Source organism: Somniosus microcephalus, chromosome 1 (assembly GCF_052327205.1).
Source record: "Somniosus microcephalus isolate GS21.2 chromosome 1, FLI_Smic_1.0, whole genome shotgun sequence".
Taxonomy (NCBI): domain Eukaryota; kingdom Metazoa; phylum Chordata; class Chondrichthyes; order Squaliformes; family Somniosidae; genus Somniosus; species Somniosus microcephalus.
This window is the reverse complement of record NC_140987.1, coordinates 9,270,357-9,294,272: the sequence shown is the minus strand read 5'-3', so window position 1 is coordinate 9,294,272 and position 23,916 is coordinate 9,270,357. Positions and strand designations below refer to the sequence as shown.

Below are 23,916 nucleotides of genomic sequence, written 5' to 3'. Positions count from 1 at the left end.
CCCCTGACCCACTCTCACCCCCTGACCCTCGACCCACTCTCATCCCCTGACCCCCCAACCCCCTGACCTCTGACCCACTCCTACACCAGACCTGTGAGCCACTCTTACCCCCTGATCCCCGACCCCCTGACCCACTCCTACACCAGACCCCTGAGCCACTCTTACCCCCTGACCCTCGAACCCCTGACCCACTCCTACACTAGACCCCTGAGCCACTCTTACACCCTGACCCCCAAACCCCTGACCCCTGACCCACTCCTACACTAGACCCCTGACCCACTCTCACCTCCTGATCCCTGACCCCGACCCCCTGACCCACACCTACACAAGACCCCTGAGCCATTCTTACCCCCTGACCCCCGTACCCCTGACCCCTGGCCCATGTAATGATCAGTAACATGTCATTCTAGAATGGTACACTAGGTGGAGCTGTATGTATATAAGAGTGGGGCTACCCATGATGCACTAGGATACCCACAAGGCAGTAGTCAAGATGGATGCCTGTACACTAGTCCACATGGCTAAATAAATGACTAGCTCTAAGCTAGCTGTTCATAATAAGAATGTCTATTTATTTATGAACATAACATGGTACCAGGATTGGTAAGATAGCAAAATACTGCAGATGTTGGAAATCCGAAATAACAACAGAAAATGCTGGAAAAACTCAGCAGGTCAGGCAACATCCGTGGAGAGAAATTTGAGTTGACATTTCGGGTCCAACCCTTCTACAATCTGGAAAGAAAAGAAACTAGATCGAAGGCAGGGCTGCGATCGGACAAAAGAATAAAAGAAACAAAAGAAGTAAAAGAGATTAGAAGCTAGACGAGATGGTAATAGGCTGAGATTAGGTGTAAAGTGTACTGGCAGGGCAAGAGATAGCTGCCAGGTGTGAGAGAGAAACAAAAGGAAAGGCGGGGGGGGAAAGGAGTGGAAAAATTACAAGAAAAAATGAAATAGGGGCCGAGCTTATGATCTGAAATTGTTGAACTCGATATTGAGTCTGGAAGGCTGCAGAGTGCCTAATCGGAAGATGAGGTGCTGTTCCTCGAGTTTACGTTGAGCTTCCGTGGAACAATACAAGAGGCCAAGGACGGTGAGGTCCGAGTGGGAATGGAGCGGTGAATTAAAATGACAGGCGGCCGGAAGCTCGGGGTCACCCTTACGGACTGAACGGAGGTGTTCCGCAAAGCGGTCACCCAATCTGCGTTTGGTCTCCCCAATGTAGAGGAGACCGCATCGTGAGCAGCGAATACAGTATACTAGATTGCGAGAAGTACAAGTAAATCACTGTTTCACCTGGAAGTGGTGTTTGGGGCCCTGGACAGTGGGAAGGGGGGAAGTATAGGGGCAGGTGTTACATCTCCTGCACTTGCACGGGAAGGTGCCAGGCGAAGGGGAAGGGCTGTTTGGGGTGATAGAGGAGTGGACTAGGGTGTCTCGGAGGGAGCGGTCTCTACGGAATGCTGAAAGGGGAGGGGAGGGGAAGATACGTTTGGTGGTGGGATCACTTTGGAGGTAGCGGAAATGCCGGAGGATGATCCATTGAATGTGGAGGCTGGTGGGGTGAAAGGTGAGGACAAGGGGAACCCTATCATGGTTCCGGGAGGGAGGGGCAGGGGTGAGGGCAGAAGTGCGGGAGATAGAACTGACACGGTCGAGGGCAGTGTCAACCACGGTAGAGGGGAATCCTCGGTTGCGGAAAAAGGAAGACATGTCTGAAGCACTGGTGTGGAAGGTGGCATCGTCGGAGCAGATACGGCGGAGACGGAGAAACTGGGAGAATGGACCCCAAACAGCCCTTCCCCTTCACCTGGCACCTTCCCGTACAAGTGGAGGAGATGTAACACCTGCCCCTATACCTCCCCCCTTCCCACTGTCCAGGGCCCCAAACACCCCTTCCAGGTGAAACAGCGATTTACTTGTACTTCTCGCAATCTAGTATACTGTATTCGCTGCTCACGATGCAGTCTCCTCTACATTGGGGAGACCAAATGCAGATTGGGTGACCGCTTTGCGGAACACCTCCGTTCAGTCCGTAAGGGTGACCCCGAGCTTCCGGCCGCCTGTCATTTTAATTCACCGCTCCATTCCCACTCGGACCTCACCGTCCTTGGCCTCTTGTATTGTTCCACGGAAGCTCAACGTAAACTCGAGGAACAGCACCTCATCTTCCGATTAGGCACTCTGCAGCCTTCCGGACCCAATATCGAGTTCAACAATTTCAGATCATAAGCTCGGCCCCTATTTCATTTTTTCTTGTAATTTTTCCACTCCTTTCCCCCCCCTTTCCTTTTGTTTCTCTCTCACACCTGGCAGCTATCTCTTGCCCTGCCAGTACACTTTACACCTAATCTCAGCCTATTACCATCTCGTCTAGCTTCTAATCTCTTTTACTTCTTTTGTTTCTTTTATTCTTTTGTCCGATCGCAGCCCTGCCTTCGATCTAGCTTCTTTTCTTTCCAGTTTTGAAGAAGGGTTCGACCCGAAACGTCAACTCAAATTTCTCTCCATGGATGTTGCCTGACCTGCTGAGTTTTTCCAGCATTTTCTGTTGTTAACCAGGATTGGTAACATCTGCTGAATATTGTGAAATGCGACATGGAGAATTTGAAGCCACTGGAGGGTTTGAAACTCACGGGGAATGTCGACTGCAATTGGCGAACTTTCAAACAACAATTCGAACTCTACATTGCTGCCATCGGGTTCGGTATGAAGCCAGATGCAAGGAAAATAGCGTTACTGCTCACGATTACAGGCCCGCAGGCGATAGAGGTATTTAATACGTTTGTATTTGATCAAGAGGAGGACAGAGAAAAACTGGACGATGTGCTAAAGAAATTTGATACACATTGTTCTCCCAAAAAGAATGAGACCTCTGAGAGATACGTGTTCCGTTCACGGACACAGCAGCAAAATGAGATTTTTGATAGCTTTGTGGCCGATCTGAAACTGAAAGCACAGACATGTAATTTCTCTGAACTGAAATCATCCATGATTCGTGACCAGATTGTGTTTGGTATTCATGATAAAAATGTCAGGGAACGTTTGTTGAGAGAAAACAAACTAACATTGGAGAATGCTGTGAAAATATGCCATGCCAGTGAGCTAGCTCAACAGCACGCGAAGACTTTCAGTGAAATTAATAATAATGCGACTGTAATGAGTGACTGTGCTGCTGTCGGTGCTGTATCCTACAAGGGGAAGAAACGTGAGCAGAACAGAAATGAAAAGCAATCGGAGGAAGGAATTTTTAATTGTAAATGCTGTGGTTATAAACACCAGTCAAGACAATGCCCAGCGTTTGGGAAAATGTGCACAAAATGTAATGGAAAGAATCACTTTGCCAAACAATGCTTTTCAAAAGTAAAAACAAGGAAAGGGCAACAAGTCAATGTGATTGAGGACACTGATTTAAGTGAGACATTTTTTGTAGGAATGGTGTCATGTGACAATATCAAAAAGGATACAGAAAATGTGCAGCCCTCAGCAATGGACAATGCTGAACATAAAGTTAATGCTGTAAAAGAGGACAAATGGATGATGCCACTGCAGGTAAATGGAGCATTAGTTCCATTGAAACTAGACACTGGGGCAAAAGCAAACTTAATCAGTATGAGTGACATTAAAAATATGAAAGAAAAGCCCAAAATACAGAAAACGTCAGTACTACTGAAGAACTATAATGGACAGAAAATAGATAGCTTAGGTGTATGCAGACTTAAAGTGACAGTCAAAGACAAAGTGCATCATCTCATGTTTTCTGTTGTGGCTGAAGGATTTGATTCAGTATTAGGTGACAAAGCTTGTGAGGACTTAGAACTGGTCAAGAGAGTCTACCGTATAAACTGTGCCATAAGCAGACCAGATGCCTCAGTGGATTCTGTAGTGAGTAATTTCCAGGATGTGTTTAAAGGATTTGGAGTTCTACCATTCACTTACAAGATCCAGCTAAAGGAGGATGCTCAGCCAGTGGTACATGCTCCACGGAGAGTTCCAGCACCCCTGCATGACCGGCTCAAGAAAGAACTGGACAGAATGACCACACTAGGAGTCATCAGGAAAGTCGAAGAGCCAACAGACTGGGTTAACTCCATGGTATGTGTAAAGAAAAAGAACAATGATCTAAGAGTATGCATGGATCCAAAGGGCTTAAATGCAAACATAAAACGTGAACACTACCAGATTCCCAAGCGAGAAGAAATCACCAGTGAAATGTCAGGTGCCAGATACTTTACAAAGCTTGATGCCTCACAAGGATTTTGGCAACTAAAACTGGATGAAGAGAGCACCAAATACTGTACCTTCAACACACCATTTGGCAGGTATTGTTTCCTTAGAATGCCTTTCGGGATAATATCTGCATCTGAAATCTTTCATAGAGCGATGGAACACATAACTGAAGGTCTGGAAGGAGTTCGGGTCTATGTTGATGACATCATCATCTGGGGCTCCACACTGAAAGAACACAATGAGAGACTGACTAAAGTGCTACAGAGCATATGCTGGAATGGACTGAAGCTCAACAAAGCCAAGTGTCAGTTTGGCATCCAGGAAGTCACTTTCCTAGGAGATAATCTATCTGGTAAAGGAATAGAGACAGATATGGAAAAAGTAAACTCCATACTCAACATGCCCCGACCCACTGACAAAAAAGGAGTGCTACGCATCATGGGGATGATAAACTTCTTTTGGAAAGTTCATTCCTAACTTGTCAGCCAAGACAGCCCGTCTGCGAGACCTGCTACATAAAACAAATGAGTTTGCATGGACAGAAAACCATGAACAAGAGTGGATGAACCTTAAAACAGTGCTGACAACCACACCTGTACTCACCTTCTTTGACCCAATAAAGAGAATCAAAGTGTCAACGGATGCATCAAAAGATGGCCTAGGCGCGGTCTTGCTACAAGCAGAGGGTGAAGGTTGGAAGCTTGTTGCCTATGCCTCCAGGTCTATGACTGATTATGAGTGTCGATACGCCCAGATTGAAAAGGAATGTCTAGGCTTGGTAGTTGGACTAGAAAAGTTCCATGGCTACATATATGGACTTCCCACCTTCACAGTTGAGACAGACCACTGCCCACTGGTTGCCATCATAAAAAAGAACCTGAATGAGATGTCTCCAAGGATTCAACGACTCATGATGAAGCTGCAAAGATATGACTTTGAACTGATCTACACACCAGGCAAACACATAGTGTTAGCAGATGCACTATCCCAAGCACCCACAATGAGTCATGTGAGCTCTACTGAAGAAGACGTGGATGTTCATGTGAGTATGGTCACTGCTGCGCTGCCCGTATCAGACACAAAATCAAAGCAAATAGCAGAAGAAACAGTAAAAGATACAGTAATAGAGAATATTCATCATGGTTGGCCAAAAGGTTCCTGTCCAAAGTACTATCACATAAGGTCAGAATTGAGTGTCGCAAGTGGACTATTACTAAAACAGAACAGAATAGTCATTCCACAGGCTCTACGTCAAGACATGCTCAAAAGGATTCATGAGGGACACCTCAGAATTGAAAAATGCAAAAGGAGAGCAAGAGACACTGCTTATTGGCCTGGCATAAATAAGGACATTGAGAACATGATAGGCAAATGTGAGACATGTCAGAAACACCAAAACAAACAAGCAAAGGAACCAATGATAGTAGCTGACATACCAACAGCACCATGGCAAAAGGTTGGTATGGACCGTTTTCATTTGAATGGTAAAGACTATCTATTAGTGATTGTCTACTATTCTAACTATCCTGAGATGGCGCTGCGCTCAAGCACATCAGCAAGCAGTGTCATAATGCATGTTAAATCCATCTTCGCCAGACATGGAATTCCCAGGTTTGCCGATAGCGACAATGGTCCGTGCTTCAACTGTAAGGAGTGGCAACAGTTTGCAGCACATTATGACTTTCAGCACATCACATCCAGTCCTCTGTATGCTCAGTCAAATGGTAAGGCAGAGAAAGGTGTTCAAGTTCTCAAACAGCTACTGAAGAAAGCAACAGAAAGCAAGTCTGATCCTTATCTCGCCCTGCTGAGCTACCGAGCCTCCCCTTTAGACTCTGGTTCTTCACCTGCTGAACTCCTAATGGGTCGCAAGTTGCGCACCACGCTACCCTGCTGTGCAAAAGAAAAGCAGAGTAAGGAACTGAGACAGAGACTTCAACTGTTAAAGCTGAAACAGAAATCATACTATGACAAGTCATCCAAAACTCTGAAACCATTGACAAGGGATGATGTTGTCAGGATTGAGGATCCAGATGCATGGAACAGGAAAGCTACAGTTCTTGAGGAAGTAGAACCAAGGTCATACACTGTTAGAACTGAGGAAAGACAGATTCCCAGGAGGAACCGCCGTTCCCTCCTGAAAACACAAGAAACTATCCAAGAGCAAATCGATGACAATGCCGCAACTGAATCTTGTCACTCACCACCAGAACAATCTAACACAAACACACATACAGGCTCTCATGAAAACACATCAGAATTACCTGTGCTGAGATGATCCACACGTGAAGTAAAAAAAGCCTGATAGACTTAATCTTTGAGTACAAAGAAAACCATATTGAAAATGTGTTGACTGTTGTGAAGATGTTTATGTCGTTATGATTGATTGATATTGATTTTGTTTAACCTCAAAGAAAGGGGGATGTAATGATCAGTAACATGTCATTCTAGAATGGTACACTAGGTGGAGCTGTATGTGTATAAGAGTGGGGCTACCCACGATGAACTAGGCTACCCACAAGGCAGTAGTCAAGATGGATGCCTGTACACTAGTCCACATGGCTGAATAAATGACGAGCTCTAAGCTAGCTGTTCATAATAAGAATGTCTATTTATTTATGAACATAACAACCCACTCCTACACTAGACCCCTGACCCACTCTCACCCCCTGACCCTTGACCCCCTGACCCCTGAGCCACTCTTACCCGCTGCCGATGAGCTGGGCTCCGGGGATGGGCTCAATCTCCCGGCGGCAGGGAGGATCCCGCTTTCGACATCCTTCCTCATCGGAGCCGTCTCCGCAATCGTGCTCACCGTTACACTCCAGAGTCCGGGCGATGCAGCGTCCTGAAATACAGGGGAGGGGAGGGAGAGGGAGAGGGAGGTGAGGGAGAGGGAGGTGAGGGAGAGGGAGGTGAGGGGAGGGAGGGGAGGGAGAGGGAGGTGAGGGAGAGGAAGGTGAGAGAGAGGGAGGTGAGGTGAGGGAGAGGGGAGGTGAGGGAGAGGGAGGTGAGGGAGAGGGAGGTGAGGGGAGGGGAGGTGAGGGAGAAGGTGAGGGAGAGGGAGGGGAGGGGGAGGGAGGTGAGGGGAGGTGAGGTGAGGGAGGTGAGGTGAGGGGAGGTTAGGGGGAGGGAAGTAAGGGAAGTGGAGGTGAGGGGAGGGGAGGTGAGGTGAGGGGAGTCGAGGGGAGGGAGTGGGAGGTGAGGGAGAGGAGGTGAGGGAGGGGAGAGAGAGGTAGGTGAGGGAGAGGGAGGTGAGGGAGAGGGAGGTGAGGGAGAGGGAGGTGAGAAAGAGCTTGTGTTTGACCCTTCAGCCTGTATCTATCAGTGTCCCTCCCTGGCTTTTGCTGTTTGCTGATTTCAGCTGGAGATGGTTCTGGTGGATGTTACAATTGATGTCAGAGCCCCTGGTTTAGGGAATAATCAGGCAGTGTCCCTGTTCCCAACCATCATCAACCCTGCAGGAAAGTGCACGTGTAGGCATCGGCTGAGAACAGGATTGGCCTCAGCTGTGAAGCTGGCATGGTTGAATAGCCTGCTGAGGCCCTGCCTAGGCTCAGTCACAAAGGGAGATGTTGGAGCCTTCAGAAGGAGAACAAGCTGAAGAATTAAAGTCTCAGTGAGACTTTATCATTGCTGATGGCATAGTGGTAATGTCACTGGGCTAGTAATCCAAAGGCCTGAACTAATGATCCAGAGACATGAATTCAAATCCCACCACGGCAAACTCAATTAATTAAATCTGGAATAAAAAGCTAGTATCAGTATCAGTGACGGTGGTCATGAAACTACTGGACTGTTATAAAAACCCATCTGCTTCACTAATGTCCTTTAGGGAAGGAAATCTGCCGTCCTTACCCGGTCTGGCCTATATGTGACTCCAGACCCACAGCAATGTGATTGACTCTTAACTGCCCTCTGAAATGGCCCAGCGAGACCATCAGTTGTAACAAACCGCTACAGAGAAGTATCACGAACTGCAGCAGTTCAAGAAGGCGGCTCACCACCGCCTCCTCGAGGGCAACTAAGGGACGGGCAATAAATGCTGGCCTTGCCAGCGACGCCCACATCGCAAGAACAAAAAATTAAAAAAATGATATCTTGGAGTTCGAAAAACATTCTGGCCTAGAAATTCAGTTGGTTGCGCCAGCCGTTAGCGCCTTAGGAGGAGTAGATGTCGGGCGCTAGGCGGCTAGCGCCCGGGCGCAGCGCGAACTGCGCCTCGCCCCAACTTCACTAGAGATTTAGCGGCGGCGCAAAGTCTTTGCGCGCGCTCAGCTGCGCACGCAGATCATGACGTCATTTCCTCGTGCAACGCCCTTTGTGCGCCCCCAACCGGAACTTCAGTGGCAATGCCCCATTGTGCGCCTGGCGCCCCTAGCGATTGTTAGAGTGGAACGGTGCTCAGCCGATGTGGGGCGCGGGGGGCGCAAATTAAAGGGCACTCCTCCTGCACTATAAAAGGCTGCCATTTCGCAGCACTCCTTCTTGAGAAACGGATCTTTGGAGAGAGACCAAGGTAGATAGCTTTCTGCTTTGGCCCAACACTCGGACAGGTACTTCTGGCTTCAGGCCACAGCTTTCCACTCGTCTTTGCCTTCATTGACATCTCATTGTTTGCCAGCATATTATGGGGGCTGCAATGGGTGTCAACGCTGGCTTTCTCAATTACATCCAAAGGGCTCACAGACGCCGTGAGAGAGTGGCAGCCCAGCTAGATGGAGAGGGGGCAACAGGCGTCGGCAAAGGAGGCCTTACCCACCCAGGGTATACCGCCAGCAGTTCTCCTATCTCAACATGTCTGAGGAGCAGTGTGTTCGGAGGCTGCGATTCAGAAGGGACGTGGTCACAGAGATCTGCCAGCTGCTTGGCGGTGATCTGCAGCCACAGCTGAGGAGCAGGACGTCTCTGTCGGTGGCAGTGAAGGTGACGGTGGCTCTCAACTTCTATGCCACCGGCTCCTTCCAATCCGCTACTGGGGACATTGCCAACATCTCCCAGTTCGCCGTGCATTGTTGCATCCGCCAGGTGACCAATGCCCTTTTCAAAAGGAGACGTCAGTTCATCTCCTTCTCCATGGCCCTTGCCAAGCAGCAACAGCGTGCAATGGGCTTTGCAGCATTCGCGGGCTTCCCCATGGTGCAGGGCGCCATTGACTGCACACATGTGGCTTTGCGGGCACCTCTGGAGAATGCCGAGGATTACCGCAACCGGAAGGGCTACCATTCGCTGAACGTCCAGCTGGTGTGTGACCACAGGCAGCTCATCCTAGCTGTCAATGCCCGCTTTCCAGGCAGCAGCCACGATGCCTTCATCCTGCGACAGACTTCTGTGGCAAACATGTTCCAGGCACAGCCTCACCCACGAGGATGGCTTATCGGGGACAAAGGCTATCCTTTGTGTACCTGGCTGATGACCCCGCTCCGTGCGCCCAGCACCCCTGCTGAAGAGGGATACAATGAGAGCCATCAAGCGACCAGGAACATCATCGAACAAACAATCGGCGTCCTGAAGCAACGGTTCCGCTGTCTGGATCGTTCCGGTGGAGCCCTACAGTATTCGCCGGAGCGAGTCTCTCATTTTGTGGTCGTTTGCTGCATGCTGCACAACCTGGCTATCCGCAGGACTCAAGCACTGCCACCAGAGATTGGAGGACCACCTCAGGAGGAGGAGCAGGAGGAGGAGGAGGAGGACCAGCACAGGAGGGAGGCACAAAGTGCAAGGGCCGCCCGTCGCCGGCTTATTGAACGTCGGTTCTAGGCCCCCTCTCAGGGACTGGCTTGTGCCAATGTCAGCAGATGAATGTAGCCGCTCCACAAGCCCTCAACCGAGCAGGGCAACCAGGACTTAACCAAAAAACCATGCACACTGCAATTTAACAACATGCTCATGTGGAGAAGCCCCCTCCAAAAACACAAAACTACCAGTCTCGGCCTTACAAAAAGAAAGAAAGACACCAGTCTCGGCCTTACACAAAAACAACTGCACCAGTGTCGGCCTTACAACAAGCACCAGGCATTTGTGCATACCTCTACTTTTTGCCCTGCGAGGGCGATGCCTTGCGCATCCTTGCCTGGCCCCTGCCCGCCCTGCTGCTCCTCCTCAATGGGAGCCCAGTGGCTGCAGCAAGGCTGGGGGAAGGCTGCTGAGGGGCAGATGGCGAGATGGCAGATGCCCTTGGGGGTCGGCCTGCACCAGCTCTGGCCTTGGAGTGGCCGACTGCTGACTGCTCCAACTCTGGCTGGGCGGCAGCAGTCTGTCCAGCAGCTCGTGGCAGCTGCAATGGCGGAGTGGCAGTGTCGGCTGCAGGAATGGTGCCAACCTGACAGATTGCAGGTGCTCGCTGGTCGCCTGATACATTGGCACTCGCACGGGCCAGCACTGCAGCATGCGCAGCAAACAACTGAAGAACAGACTGCTGGGCTGCTGCTGCGCGGCGAGTGCCCTGGCGATTCCTGGCTGATCCAGCGAGGGTGGCAGCAGTTAGTGCCCGTGTGGCCCTGGTCTATGTCCGCATGACACCAGCCAGTGAATGGACGGCACGACTGAGCACTTGGCTAGAAGCCGACTGTGCTGCCGCGAAGTCCTGCAGACTCCTGGCCTGTGCTGCACTGAATTGTTGCAGACTCCTGGCCTGTGCTGCACTGAATTGTTGCAGACTCCTGGCCTGTGCTGCTCCGAATTGCTGCACACTCCTTGACAGAGACTCTATGGAGTCAGGCATCCTTGCCACTGCAGCCATGAGCTCAGTGTGCCTGCGCTCAGCCTGGACGGCCATTTCCTCTGGGAGGCGCACCTCCTCTGTGCTCACCGTCACAGGACTGGAGGCCGCACTCACCCTCTGGGGAGAAGTCCGCCGAGCTTCCCCACCCCTCCCGCGTTGCTGCAGGCCGCTGGGCCCCGGAGCTTCACTCTCCTCCGACCCTTCCCCCCGGCTCCCCTCCAGGGAAGACGTGTCCCCTACATTGCCATGGGCTGGCGCGGCTGAGGGTGGCACTGATGGGCCGGCTTCCTCTTCCTCCTCCTTGTCTTCCGAAGGACTGACAGTGGCAGCTTGAGGGCCCGCCTCCTCACCTGGCGATTCACCATCTGAAAGCAGGAAGACACAAGAGTAGCTTTAGAGTGAGGACAGGGCGGCAGCGAGGGAGGCATGAGAGCTGCTATGCACTGCATTGGTCGGACAGTGGCAAAAGATGCTGATCTGATGCGCAAGTGGAACGAGAGAGGTCCAAAAGGTGATGCCCTTACCATTGGTGCCCAGAACAGGGTCGGCATCGCCACTGGCGACGGGGCCAATCAGCCGGCCTGCCATAATGCGCTCCACATGCTGGTCGAGGTCGGAGAGCTCTTTGAGGTCAGGACGGCCTCCCCCGGTCTCAGTTCGGTTGCGCCGGTTGTGCGCCACCTTGGCCTGCAAGAGAAAGGGCGGCCTCTAAGTACAGTGTGAAGCCCTGATCTTGTCTGCACTGCCTCCCATGGTAGAATAGCTTGTACAGTGTGTAGCCCTGATCTTGTCTGCAATGCCTCCCATGGTCGAATAGCTTGTACAGTGTGTAGCCCTGATCTTGTCTGCAATGCCTCCCATGGTCGAATAGCTTGTACAGTGTGTAGCCCTGATCTTGTCTGCACTGCCTCCCATGGTCGAATAGCTTGGACAGTGTGTAGCCCTGATCTTGTCTGCACTGCCTCCCATGGTCGAATAGCTTGTACAGTGTGTAAAGTGCTGAATGTGCAAGTGATTTTCATGACAGTCCCATAGCTGCTGGATGAGGGCTGGCCATTAGGGCTTTCAGGTCCCTTTGCCCATAAAGTGAGGTGCACATGCAAGGATGAGGAGGACACTGGAAAGGGTACTCACCCTGACAACCCGAGTGAGGTCGTTGAACTTTTTCCGACATTGCACAGGAGTCCTGGCAACCACGCTGTTGGAAGACACCCTGTTGGAGACCTCCCTCCAGGCTTTCCGGTAGGCGCTGGGCAGCGGCCTCTTGCCACCTTCTGGGAACAGAACATGGCGCCTGCGCTCCACTCCGCCAACCAGCAGCCTCAGGTCACCGTCGCTGAAGCGCTGCGCTCTCTCCCTGGCCTTCTCCATAGTCCTGGGCGTTGTACAGGTGAAGCTGAAGTGGTCAGGCCTAGGTTGAGGGCTGCAGTGTGCAGGGCATGGCAGGCAAACAAATCCACCCTCCCCCTTTAAGAGCTGACCGGCGCCAGAGTGTCTGCCGTCAATCAAGAACTCGCCGCACCTGCGCTGCGCCCGGCCTCGGGGGTATCGCTCTGCACCGCCGGCTTAGCGCCTAAAGATAGTCGTGCATCGCCTGTTTTAGCGCAGCAGCAACCTCTTGGGGCGATGCGACTGAATATCGGCGAAGGGGTCGCGACTTTGCGCCGGGCGCAAACTTTAGCGGCCGCCCGACTTTAGCGCCCCAAAAGTGGCTATACTGAATTTCTAGGCCTCTGAATTTACATAGAAACATAGAGATAGGAACAGGAGTAGGCCATTCGGCCCTTCGAGCCTGCTCCGCCATTCAATGAGATCATGGCTGATCTTCGTCTGAGATCATAGCTGATCTTACCAGTTCAGTACCCCGTCCCCGCCTTTTCTCCGTAACCCTTAATCCCCTTAGCCTTCAGAAATATATCCAATTCTCTCTTGAAAATATTTATTGAATTAGCCTTCACAGCCCTCTGTGGCAGGGAATTCCACAGGCTCACCACTCTTTGAGTGAAGAAATTCTTCCTCATCTCTGTTTTAAATGATTTGCCCGCTATTTTTAGACTGTGGCCCCTGGTTCTGTGCTCCCCTGCCATTGGAAACATTCTCTCTGAATTCAGCCTGTCCAGGCCTGCCATAATTTTATATGTTTCGATGAGATCCCCTCTCAATCTTCTAAACTCCAGTGAGTACAAGCCCAAACTATTCAATCTCTCCTCGTAGGTCATTCCCGCCATTCCAGGTATCAGCCTGGTGAATCGCCGCTGCACTCTTTCCATGGCAAGAACATCCTTCCGCAGATGGGGCGACCAAAACTGTACACAATACTCCAGATGCGGTCTCACCAGCACCTTGTACAGCTGTAGTAAGGTATCCCTATTCCTATACTCGAACCCCCTTGATATGAAGGCCAACATACCATTTGCCTTCTTAATCGCCTGTTGCACCTGCATGCTCTCCTTCAGTGACTGGTGCACAAGAACACCCAGGTCCCTCTGCACTTCCCCATCTCCCAATCTATTGCCATTTAGATAATAATCTACCCTCCTGTTTTTACCCCCAAAGTGGATAACCTCACATTTATCCACATTATAGTGCATCTGCCACGTATCCGCCCATTCCCCCAACCTGTCCAAATCGCACTGTAGCCTCCTGACATCCTCATCAGAGCCCACCCCTCCTCCTAGTTTAGTGTCGTCAGCGAATTTGGAAATATTGCATCCAATTCCCTGATCCAGATCATTTATATATATTGTGAACAGCTGGGGTCCCAGGACAGATCCTTGCGGCACCCCGCTGGTCACTGCCTGCCACTCCGAAAACGAGCCGTTTATTCCAACTCTCTGTTTTCTATCCGCCAGCCAGTTCTCTATCCACGTTAATACTTTGCCCCCAATCCCATGAGCCTTAATTTTGCATGATAATCTTTTGTGTGGAACCTTATCGAAGGCTTTCTGGAAGTCAAGGTACACCACATCCACTGGCTCTCCCCCATCTATTTTACCAGTTACTTCCTCAAAAAATTCCAGCAGATTAGTCAAACACGATTTACCCTTTGTAAATCCATGTTGACTCTGTCCGATCCTTTCCCCATTTGTCAAGTGCTCCGCTATTTTATCCTTAATAATGGACTCTAGCATTTTGCCCACAACCGATGTAAGGCTTACTGGTCTATAATTCCCTGCTTTCTCTCTACCCCCCTTTTTAAATATTGGGGTAACATTAGCTACCCTCCAATCCACGGGTACTGTTCCCGAGTCAATGGAGTTCCGGAAGATGATCCTTAGAGCATCTGCTATCTCCAGGGCCACCTCCTTAAGTACCCTAGGATGTAGTTTATCAGGCCCCGGGGATTTGTCGGCCTTCAGTCCCCTCAACTTACCCAACACCATATCCCTAGAGATACTAATTTCTGTCAGCTCCTCCCTCTCATTAGTCCCTATGTTTGCCGATATTCCTGGGAGGTTATTTGTGTCCTCCTTTGTGAATACAGAACCAAAGTATGAGTTTAATTGGTCTGCCATTTCCTTATTCTCCATTATATATTCTCCAATTAATAAACTCTGTTAAAAAGCATACGGGATCCTGGGCTTTATTAACAGAGCCATGGGGCTGAATTTTAATACTGGAGGCGTGTAGGAGGTGGGACTAAAACTTTCGATTTGTGGCCAACCCACGCGATTTCCACTTGATTGACCTGGTTGAGCCCGCCCAGTGGGCTCAGCAGGCCAATTAAGGGCCACCCGGCAACACGTGACGTCACAGACTGAAATTTCATCTGTCAAGACGTTTTGACAGATGAAATATCAGCGTTTGACAGCTGTTTGAAGCTGTCAAACACTGACAATCTGTACTCCAAGTTAATTCCTTCCTCTCAGGCTGATTTAGAGATCTCTCCAGAACAGAAAGCTGAATGCTGGAACTTTTGACAGCTCGCGGCCATTCTGCTTTCTGTGCCGGTGAGATGAGGGACTCCCAGACCTGAAGGAAGGAAGGCTGTAAAGGTAAGTAAAGGTAATTAAACTTCTTTAAACACTTTACACACACCAAACACACTTACCTCTGCACTCATGCACCCATCACTCACCTGAACACCGGACATCTCGACCCCTCCAATCCCTTCAGCCCGACGGTCCGCCTCGCTAACTTGGCGTGGTTTGGAGCCATCGGGAATCCCACACTTCAGCAATTAGGCTAAAAACTGCCTGTTAACTACCTGTTAACAGGCAGTTAATTGGCACTAATCCCTTCCCGCCTCGGGGACGCGGGTCCCAGTGCGGGGCGGGTACCAGCCTCCTTTGAAACTGGCATGGAGGTGGGTTGGGGGCGGGATGGGTTCGTGCCCCCCGATATCGCGATTTTAACCCCCCCACACGCCTCCAATCCCACCTCCACGGCCCAATGAAAATCCTGCCCCGTAGAGTACAAAAGCAAGGAAATTGTGCTAAACCTTTATAAAACACTGGTTCGGATTCAGCTGGAGTATTGTGTCCAATTCTGGGCACCACACTTTAGGAGGATGTGACGGCCTTAGTGAGGGTGCAGAAAAGATTTATAAGAATGATTCCAGGGAGGAGCGATTCAGTTACGTGGATAGGCTGGAGAAGCTGGGGTTGTTCTCCTTGGAGCAGAGAAGGTTGAGAGGAGATTTGATCGAGGTGTTTAAAATCATGAGGGGTTTAGATGGAGTAAATAAAGAGAAACTGTTTCCAGTGGGAGGAGGGTCGATAATCAGAGGACACAGATTTAAGATAATTGGCAAAAGAATCAGAGGGGGAGATGAGGAGCATTTTTTTACACAGCAAGTTGTTATGATCTGGAACGCGCTGCCTGAAAGGGTGGCGGAAGCAGATTCAATGTAACTTTCAAAAGGGAACTGGATAAATACTTAAAGGGGAGAAACTTTCAGGGCTCTGGGGAAAGAGCGGGGGGCGGAGTGGGACTAATTGGATTGCTCTACCAAAGAGTTGGCACAGACAGGATGGGCCGAGTGGCCTCCTTTGCACTGTACGATCTATTGATGAATGAGCATATTGTTACCGTTCTGACAGCGGAATTTACTGACGCAGTCTGTCTGCTGGATGTTGCAGAGGGCGTTGGGTAGGCACGGCCTCTCGTCGTCCATCTCCGTTTCCTCACACCGACCTCCGAACTGGGCTGGCCTCAGCAGTTCTCTGGAACGAAACTGAAGAGCGCAGCGTAAGCACGGTTACCGGGGAGTGCAGTGTAAGTACGGTTACCGGGCAGCGCAGCATAAGTACGGTTACCGGGGAGCGCGGTGTAAGCACGGTTACCGAGGAGTGCGGGGTAAGTACGGTTACCGGGGAGCGCGGTGTAAGCACGGTTACCGGGGAGTGCAGGGTAAGTACGGTTACCGAGGCGCGCGGGGTAAGTACGGTTACCGGGGAGTGCGGCATAAGCACGGTTACCAGGGAGCGTGGGGTATGTACGATTACTGGGGAGCGTGGCGTAAGCACGGTTACCGAGGAGCGCGGTATAAGTACGGTTACCGAGGAGCGCAGCGTAAGCATGGTAACCAAGGAGTGCGGCGTAAGTACGGTTACCGGGGAGTGTGGCGTAAGCACGGTTACCAGGGAGCGCGGGGTATGTACGATTACTGGGGAGCGTGGCGTAAGCATGGTTACCGAGGAGCGCGGTATAAGTACGGTTACCGAGGAGCGCAGCGTAAGCATGGTTACCAAGGAGCGCGGCGTAAGTACGATTACCAAGGAGCGCGGGGTAAGTACGGTTACCGGGCAGTGTGGCGTAAGCACGGTTACCGGGGAGCGCGGGGTATGTACGATTACTGGGGAGCGTGGCGTAAGCACGGTTATCGAGGAGCGCGGTATAAGTACGGTTACCGAGGAGCGCAGCGTAAGCACGGTTACCAAGGAGCGCGGCGTAAGTACGATTACCAAGGAGCGCGGGGTAAGTACGGTTACCGAGCAGCGCGGTGTAAACATGGTTACTGAGGAGCGCAGCGTAAGTACGATTACCAAGGAGCACGGGTTAAGTACGGTTACCGAGGAGCGTGGTGTAAGCACGGTTACCGGGGAACGCGGTGTAAGTACGGATACCGAGGAGCGCGGCGTAAGTATGGCTACCGAAGAGCACGGTGTAAGTATGGTTACTGAGTAGCGCGGCGTAAGTACGGCTACCGAGGAGCATGGTGTAAGCACGGTTACCGGGGAGCGCGGTGTAAGTACGAGGAGCGCAGCGTAAGTACGGTTACCGGGGAGCATGGCGTAAGTACGGTTACCGAGGAGCACGGCGTAAGTATGGTTACCGAAGAGCATGGCGTAAGTACGGTTACCGGGGAACGCGGTGTAAGTACGGTTACAAGGAGCGGGGCGTAAGTGCGGTTACCGAGGAGCACGGCGTAAGCACGGTTACCGAAGAGCGCGGCGTAAGCACGTTACCAAGGAGCATGGGGTAAGCACGGTTACAGAGAAGCGCGGGGTAAGTACGGTTACCGAGGAGTGCAGCGTAAGTACGGTTACCGAGGAGCGCGGCGTAAGCACGGTTAACGAGGAGCGCGGTGTAAGTACGATTATCGAGGAGCGCGGCGTAAGCATGGTTACCGAGGAGCGCGGTGTAAGCCCGGTTACCGAGGAGCGCGGGTTAAGTATGGTTACCGAGGAGCGGGGAGTAAGTACGGTTGCCAAGCAGCGCGGCATAAGTACGGTTACCGAGGAGCATGGCGTAAGCACGGTTAATGAGGAGTGCGGCATAAGTACGGTTACCGAGGAGCGCGGCGTAAGCAGGGTTACCGAGGAGCGCGGTGTAAGTACAATTACCGAGGAGCGCGGCGTAAGTACGGTTACAGAGGAGCGCGGCGTACGTGCGGTTACCGAGGAGCGTGGTGCAAGTATGATTACCGAGGAGCGCGTCGTAAGTACGGTTACAGAGGAGCGTGGCGTATGCACGGTTACCAAGGAGCGTGGGATAAGCACGGTTACAGAGAAGCACGGGGTAAGTACGGTTACCGAGGAGCGTGGCGTAAGTACGGTTACTGAGGAGCGCGGCGTAAGTGCGGTTACCGAGGAGCGCGGTGTAAGTACGATTATCGAGGAGCGCGGCGTAAGCACGGTTAACGAGGAGCTCGGTGTAAGTACGATTATCGAGGAGCGCGGCGTAAGCATGGTTACCGAGGAGCGCGGTGTAAACATGGTTACCGAGGAGCGCGGGGTAAGTACGGTTACCGAGGAGCGGGGAGTAAGTACGGTTACCGAGGAGCGCGGTGTAAGTACGGTTACCGAGAAGCGCGCTGTAAGTACGGTTATAGAGGAGCGCGGCGTAAGCACGGTTACCGAGGAGCGCGGCATAAGTATGGTTATCGAGGAGCGCGGTGTAAGTACGGTTACCGAGGAGCGCGGCGAAAGTATGGTTACGGATGAGCGCGGCGTAAGTACGATCACCGAGGAGCATGGCGTAAGCACGGTTACCGAGGAGCGCGGCGTAAGTACGATCACCGAGGAGCATGGCGTAAGCACGGTTACTGAGGAGCATGGCGCAAGTATGGTTACCGAGGAGCGCGGCATAAGTACGGTTACAGAGGAGCGTGGCGTGCGCACGGTTACCAAGGAGCGCGGTGTAAGTACGATTACCGAGGAGCGCGGTGTAAGCACGGTTACCAAGGAGCGCGGCGTAAGCACGGTTATAGAGGAGCGCGGTGTAAACACGGTTACAGAGGAGCACGGGGTAAGTACGGATACCGAGGAGCGGGGGGTAATTACGGTTACCGAGGAGCGCCGCATAATTACAGTTACCGAGGCGCGCGCCATAAGTATGGTTACCGAGGAGCGCGGCGTAAGTACAGTTACCAAGGAGCGCGGCGAAAGTATGGTTACGGAGGAGCATGGCGTAAGTACGGTTATCGAGGAGCGCGGTGTAAGCACGATTATCGAGGAGCGCGGCGTAAGCATGGTTACCGAGGAGCATGGCGTAAGCACGGTTACTGAGGAGCGCGGCGTAAGTATGGTTACCGAGGAGCGTGGCGTAAGCACAGTTACCGAGGAGCGCGGTGTAAGCCGGGTTACCGAGGAGCGCGGGTTAAGTACGGTTACCGAGGAGCGGGGAGTAAGTACGGTTGCCAAGCAGCGCGGCATAAGTACGGTTACCGAGGAGCATGGCGTAAGCACGGTTAATGAGGAGTGCGGCATAAGTACGGTTACCGAGGAGCGCGGTGTAAGCAGGGTTACCGAGGAGCGCGGTGTAAGCACGCTTACAGAGGAGCGCGGTGTAAGTACAATTACCGAGGAGCGCGGCGTAAGTACGGTTACAGAGGAGCGCGGCGTACGTGCGGTTACCGAGGAGCGTGGTGCAAGTATGATTACCGAGGAGTGCGGCGTAAGTACGGTTACAGAGGAGCGTGGCGTATGCACGGTTACCAAGGAGCGTGGGATAAGCACAGTTACAGAGAAGCACGGGGTAAGTACGGTTACCGAGGAGCGTGGCGTAAGTACGGTTACTGAGGAGCGCGGCGTAAGTGCGGTTACCGAGGAGCGCGGTGTAAGTACGATTATCGAGGAGCGCGGCGTAAGCACGGTTAACGAGGAGCTCGGTGTAAGTACGATTATCGAGGAGCGCGGCGTAAGCATGGTTACCAAGGAGCGCGGTGTAAACATGGTTACCGAGGAGCGCGGGGTATGTACGGTTACCGAGGAGCGGGGAGTAAGTACGGTTACCGAGGAGCGCGGTGTAAGTACGATTATCGAGTAGCGCGGCGTAAGCACAGTTACCGAGGAGCGCGGCGTAAGCACGGTTACAGAGGAGCGCAGTGTAAGCACGGTTACAGAGGAGTGCGGGGTAAGTACGGTTACTGAGGAGCGGGGTGTAAGTACGGTTACCAAGGAGCGCGGCGTAAGTACGGTTACCGAGGAGCGCGGCATAAGTACGGTTACCGAGAAGCGCAGCGTAAGTACGGTTACCGGGGAGCGCGGTGTAAGTACACCGAGGAGCGCGGCGTAAGTACGGTTACCGGGGAGCACGGCGTAAGTATGGTTACCGAGGAGCACGGCATAAGCACGGTTACCAAAGAGCACGGCGTAAGTATGGTTACCGAGGAGCACGGCGTAAGTACGGTTACCGGGGAACGCGGTGTAAGTACGGTTACAAGGAGCGCGGCGTAAGTGCAGTTACCGAGGAGCACGGCGTAAGCGCAGTTACCGAAGAGCGCGGCGTAAGCACGTTACCAAGGAGCACGGGGTAAGCACGGTTACAGAGAAGCGCGGGGTAAGTACGGTTACCGAGGAGTGCAGCATAAGTACGGTTACCGAGGAGCGCGGCGTAAGCACGGTTAACGAGGAGCGCGGTGCAAGTATGATTATCGAGGAGCGCGGTGTAAGCATGGTTATCGAGGAGCGCGGTGTAAGCATGGTTACCGAGGAGCGTGGGGTAAGTACGGTTACCGAGGAGCGGGGAGTAAGTACGGTTGCCAAGGAGCACGGCATAAGTACGGTTACCGAGGAGCATGGCGTAAGCACGGTTAACGAGGAGTGCGGTGTAAGTACGAATTTCGAGGAGCGCGGCGTAAGCATGGTTACCGAGGAGCGCGGTGTAAGCACGGTTACCGAGGAGCGCGGGGTAAGTACGGTTACCGAGGAGCGGGGAGTAAGTACGGTTGCCAAGGAGCGCGGCATAAGTACGGTTACCGAGGAGCATGGCGTAAGCACGGTTAATGAGGAGTGCGGCATAAGTACGGTTACCGAGGAGCGCGGCGTAAGCACCGTTACCGAGGAGCATGGCGTTAGCACGGTTACTGAGGAGCGCGGCGTAAGTATGTTTACCGAGGAGCGCGGCATAAGCACGGTTACCGAGGAGCGCGGCGTAAGTACATAGAAACATAGAAGATAGGAGCAGGAGTAGGCCATTCGAGCCTGCTCCGCCATTCAACGAGATCATGGCTGATCATCCAAACCCTACCACCCGGTCCCTACACCGACAGCCGTCCCACCCAAGCCCTATCCCCGTAACCCCGTAACCCCACGTATTTAATCCCCCCTAAAACTAAGGGTCAATTTTTTTTTCATAGCCAATCAACCTAACCCGCACATCTTTGGACTGTGGGAGGAATCCGGAGCACCCGGAGGAAACCCACGCAAACACGGGGAGAATGTGCAAACTCCACACAGACAGTCACCCGAGGCCGGATTTGAACCCGGGTCCCTGGCGCTGTGAGGCAACAGTGCTAACCACTATGCCACCGTGCTGCCACAGTACGGTTACCGAGGAGCGCGGCGTAAGTACGGTTACCGAGGAGCGCTGCATAAGTACGGTTACCGAGGAGCGCGGCGTAAGTACGGTTACCGAGGAGCGCGGCGAAAGTATGGTTACGGAGGAGCGCAGCGTATGCACGATTACCGAGGAGCGCGGTGTAAGCACTATTATCGAGGAGCACGGCGTAAGCACGGTTACCGAAGAACATGGCTTAAGCACGGTTACGGAGGAGCGCGGCGTAAGTATGGTTACCGAGGAGCGCGGCGTAAGCATGGTTACCGAGGAGCGCGGTGTAAGCACAGTTACCGAGGAGCGCGGTGTAAGTACGAATACCGAGGAGCGCGTCGTAAGTACGGTTACAGAGGAGCGCGGCGTACGCACGGTTACCGAGGAGCGAGGTGTAAGTACGATTACCGAGGAACAAGGCGTAGCTACAGTTACCGAGGAGTGCGGCGTAACTACGGTTACCGAGGAGTGCGGCGTAAGCACGGTTACCGAGGAGCGCGGCGTAAGCACGTTACCAAGGAGCGCGGGGTAAGCACGGTTAAAGAGAAGCGCGGGGTAAGTACGGTTACCGAGGAGCACAGCGTAAGTACGGTTACCGAGGAGCGTGGCGTAAGCACGGTTACCGAGGAGCACGGTATAAGTACGATTATCGAGTAACGCGGCGTAAGCACGGTTACCGAGGAGCGCGGCGTAAGCACGGTTACAGAGGAGCGCAGTGTAAGCACGGTTACAGAGGAGCGCGGGGTAAGTACGGTTACCGAGGAGCGGGGTGTAAGTACGGTTACCGAGGAGCGCGGCATAAGTACGGTTACCGAGGAGTGCGGCGTAAGTACGGTTAACGAGGAGCGCGGCGAAAGTATGGTTACGGAGGAGCGCAGCGTAAGTACGGTTACCGAGGAGCATGGCGTAAGCATGGTTACCGAGGAGCGCGGCATACGCACGGTTACCGAGGAGCACGGTGTAAGTACGATTACCGAGGAGCGAGGCGTAACTACAGTTACCGAGGAGCGCGGCGTAAGCACGTTACCAAGGAGCGCTGGGTAAGCACGGTTACAGAGAAGCGCGGGGTAAACATAAGAACATAAGAACATAAGAAATCGGAGCAGGAGTAGGCCAATCGGCCCCTCGAGCCTGCTCCGCCATTCAATAAGATCATGGCTGATCTAATCCTAACCGCCAATCCACTATCACCGAACCATCTCCTGAATCTAACAGAATTAGACACACGAAATAGGAGCAGGATCAGGCTACACGGCCCCTGGGCCCGCTCCGCTACTCACAGGGCCATGACCGATCCGAACCTAGACTCATGTCCAAATTCCTGCCCGCTCCCCGTAACCCTTAATTCCCTTTACTTCTAGGAAACTGTCTATTTCTGTTTTAAATTTATGTTATGATGTAGCTTCTACAGCTTTCTGGGGCAGCATATTCCATGGACCTACCACCCTCTGAGTGAAGTAGTTCCTCCTCATCTCAGTTTTGAAAGAGCAGCCCCTTATTCTAAGATTATGCCCCCTAGTTCTAGTTTCACCCATCATCGGGAACATCTTCCCCGCATCCACCCGATCCAACCCCTTCACAATCTTATATGTTTCAATAAGATCGCCTCTCATTCTTCTGAACTCCAATGAGTAGAGTCCCAATCTACTCAACCTCTCCTCATATGTCCATCCCCTCATCCCCGGGATTAACCGAGTGAACCTTCTTTGTACTGACTCGAGAGCAAGTATGTCCTTTCTTAAGTATGGACACCAAAACTGTATGCAGTATTCCAGGTGCGGTCTCACCAATACCTTGTACAACTGAAGCAATACCTCTCTATTTTTATATTCTATCCCCCTAGCAATGAAAGCCAACATTCCATTGGCCTTCTTAATCACTTGCTGCACCTGCATACTAACCTTTTGAGTTTCGTGCACCAGGACCCCCAGATCCCTTTGTACTTCAGTACTTTCCAGTTTCTTGCCATTAAGATAATAACTTGCTCTACGATTTTTCCTGCCAAAGTGCATAACCTCACACTTTCCAGTATTGTATTCCTTCTGCCAAATCTCTGCCCACTTACTTAGCCTGTCTATGTCCCCTTGCAGGTTTTTTATGTCCTCCTCACTCACTACTTTCCCTCCCATCTTAGTATCATCTGCAAACTTTGATATGTTACACTCGGTCCCCTCCTCCAAATCGTTAATATAGATTGTAAAGAGTTGGGGACCCAGCACTGACCCCTGCGGAACACCACTAGTTACTGATTGCCAGTCTGAGAATGAACCATTTATCCCAACTCTCTGCCTTCTGTTAGATAGCCAATCCTCTATCCATGCCAGAATATTACCCCCAATCCCGTGATTTTTTAACTTAAGCAATAATCTTTTGTGTGGCACCTTGTCAAATGCCTTTTGGAAGTCTAAATACACTACGTCCACTGGTTCCCCTTTATCCACCCTGTATGTTACTTGCTCAAAGAACTCCAGCAAATTTGTCAAACATGACTTCCCCTTCATAAAACCATACTGACTTTGTCCTATTAAATCATGATTATCCAAATGTCCTGTTACTGTCTCCTTAATAATGGACTCCAAAATTTTACCTACCACAGATGTTAGGCTAACCAGTCTATAGTTTCCAGCCTTCTGTCTACTGCCCTTTTTAAATAAGGGTGTTACATTAGCAGTTTTCCAGTCTGCCGGGACCTTTGCCGAGTCCAGGGAGTTTTGGAAAATTATTACCAATGCATCCACAATCCC

At 51.9% G+C, this 23,916-nt stretch overlaps 1 protein-coding gene across 1 annotated transcript in view; it reads right to left on the bottom strand.

Moving 5' to 3' along the window:
- The window catches only part of LOC147123916 (complement component C6-like), a 114,844-nt gene that overhangs the window by 61,545 nt on the left and 29,383 nt on the right, over positions 1 to 23,916 (bottom strand). The window contains 2 exon segments of the mRNA XM_085965268.1: positions 6,940 to 7,081; positions 15,989 to 16,133. Of these exon segments, the coding sequence (XP_085821394.1) occupies positions 6,940 to 7,081; positions 15,989 to 16,133 (287 nt within the window).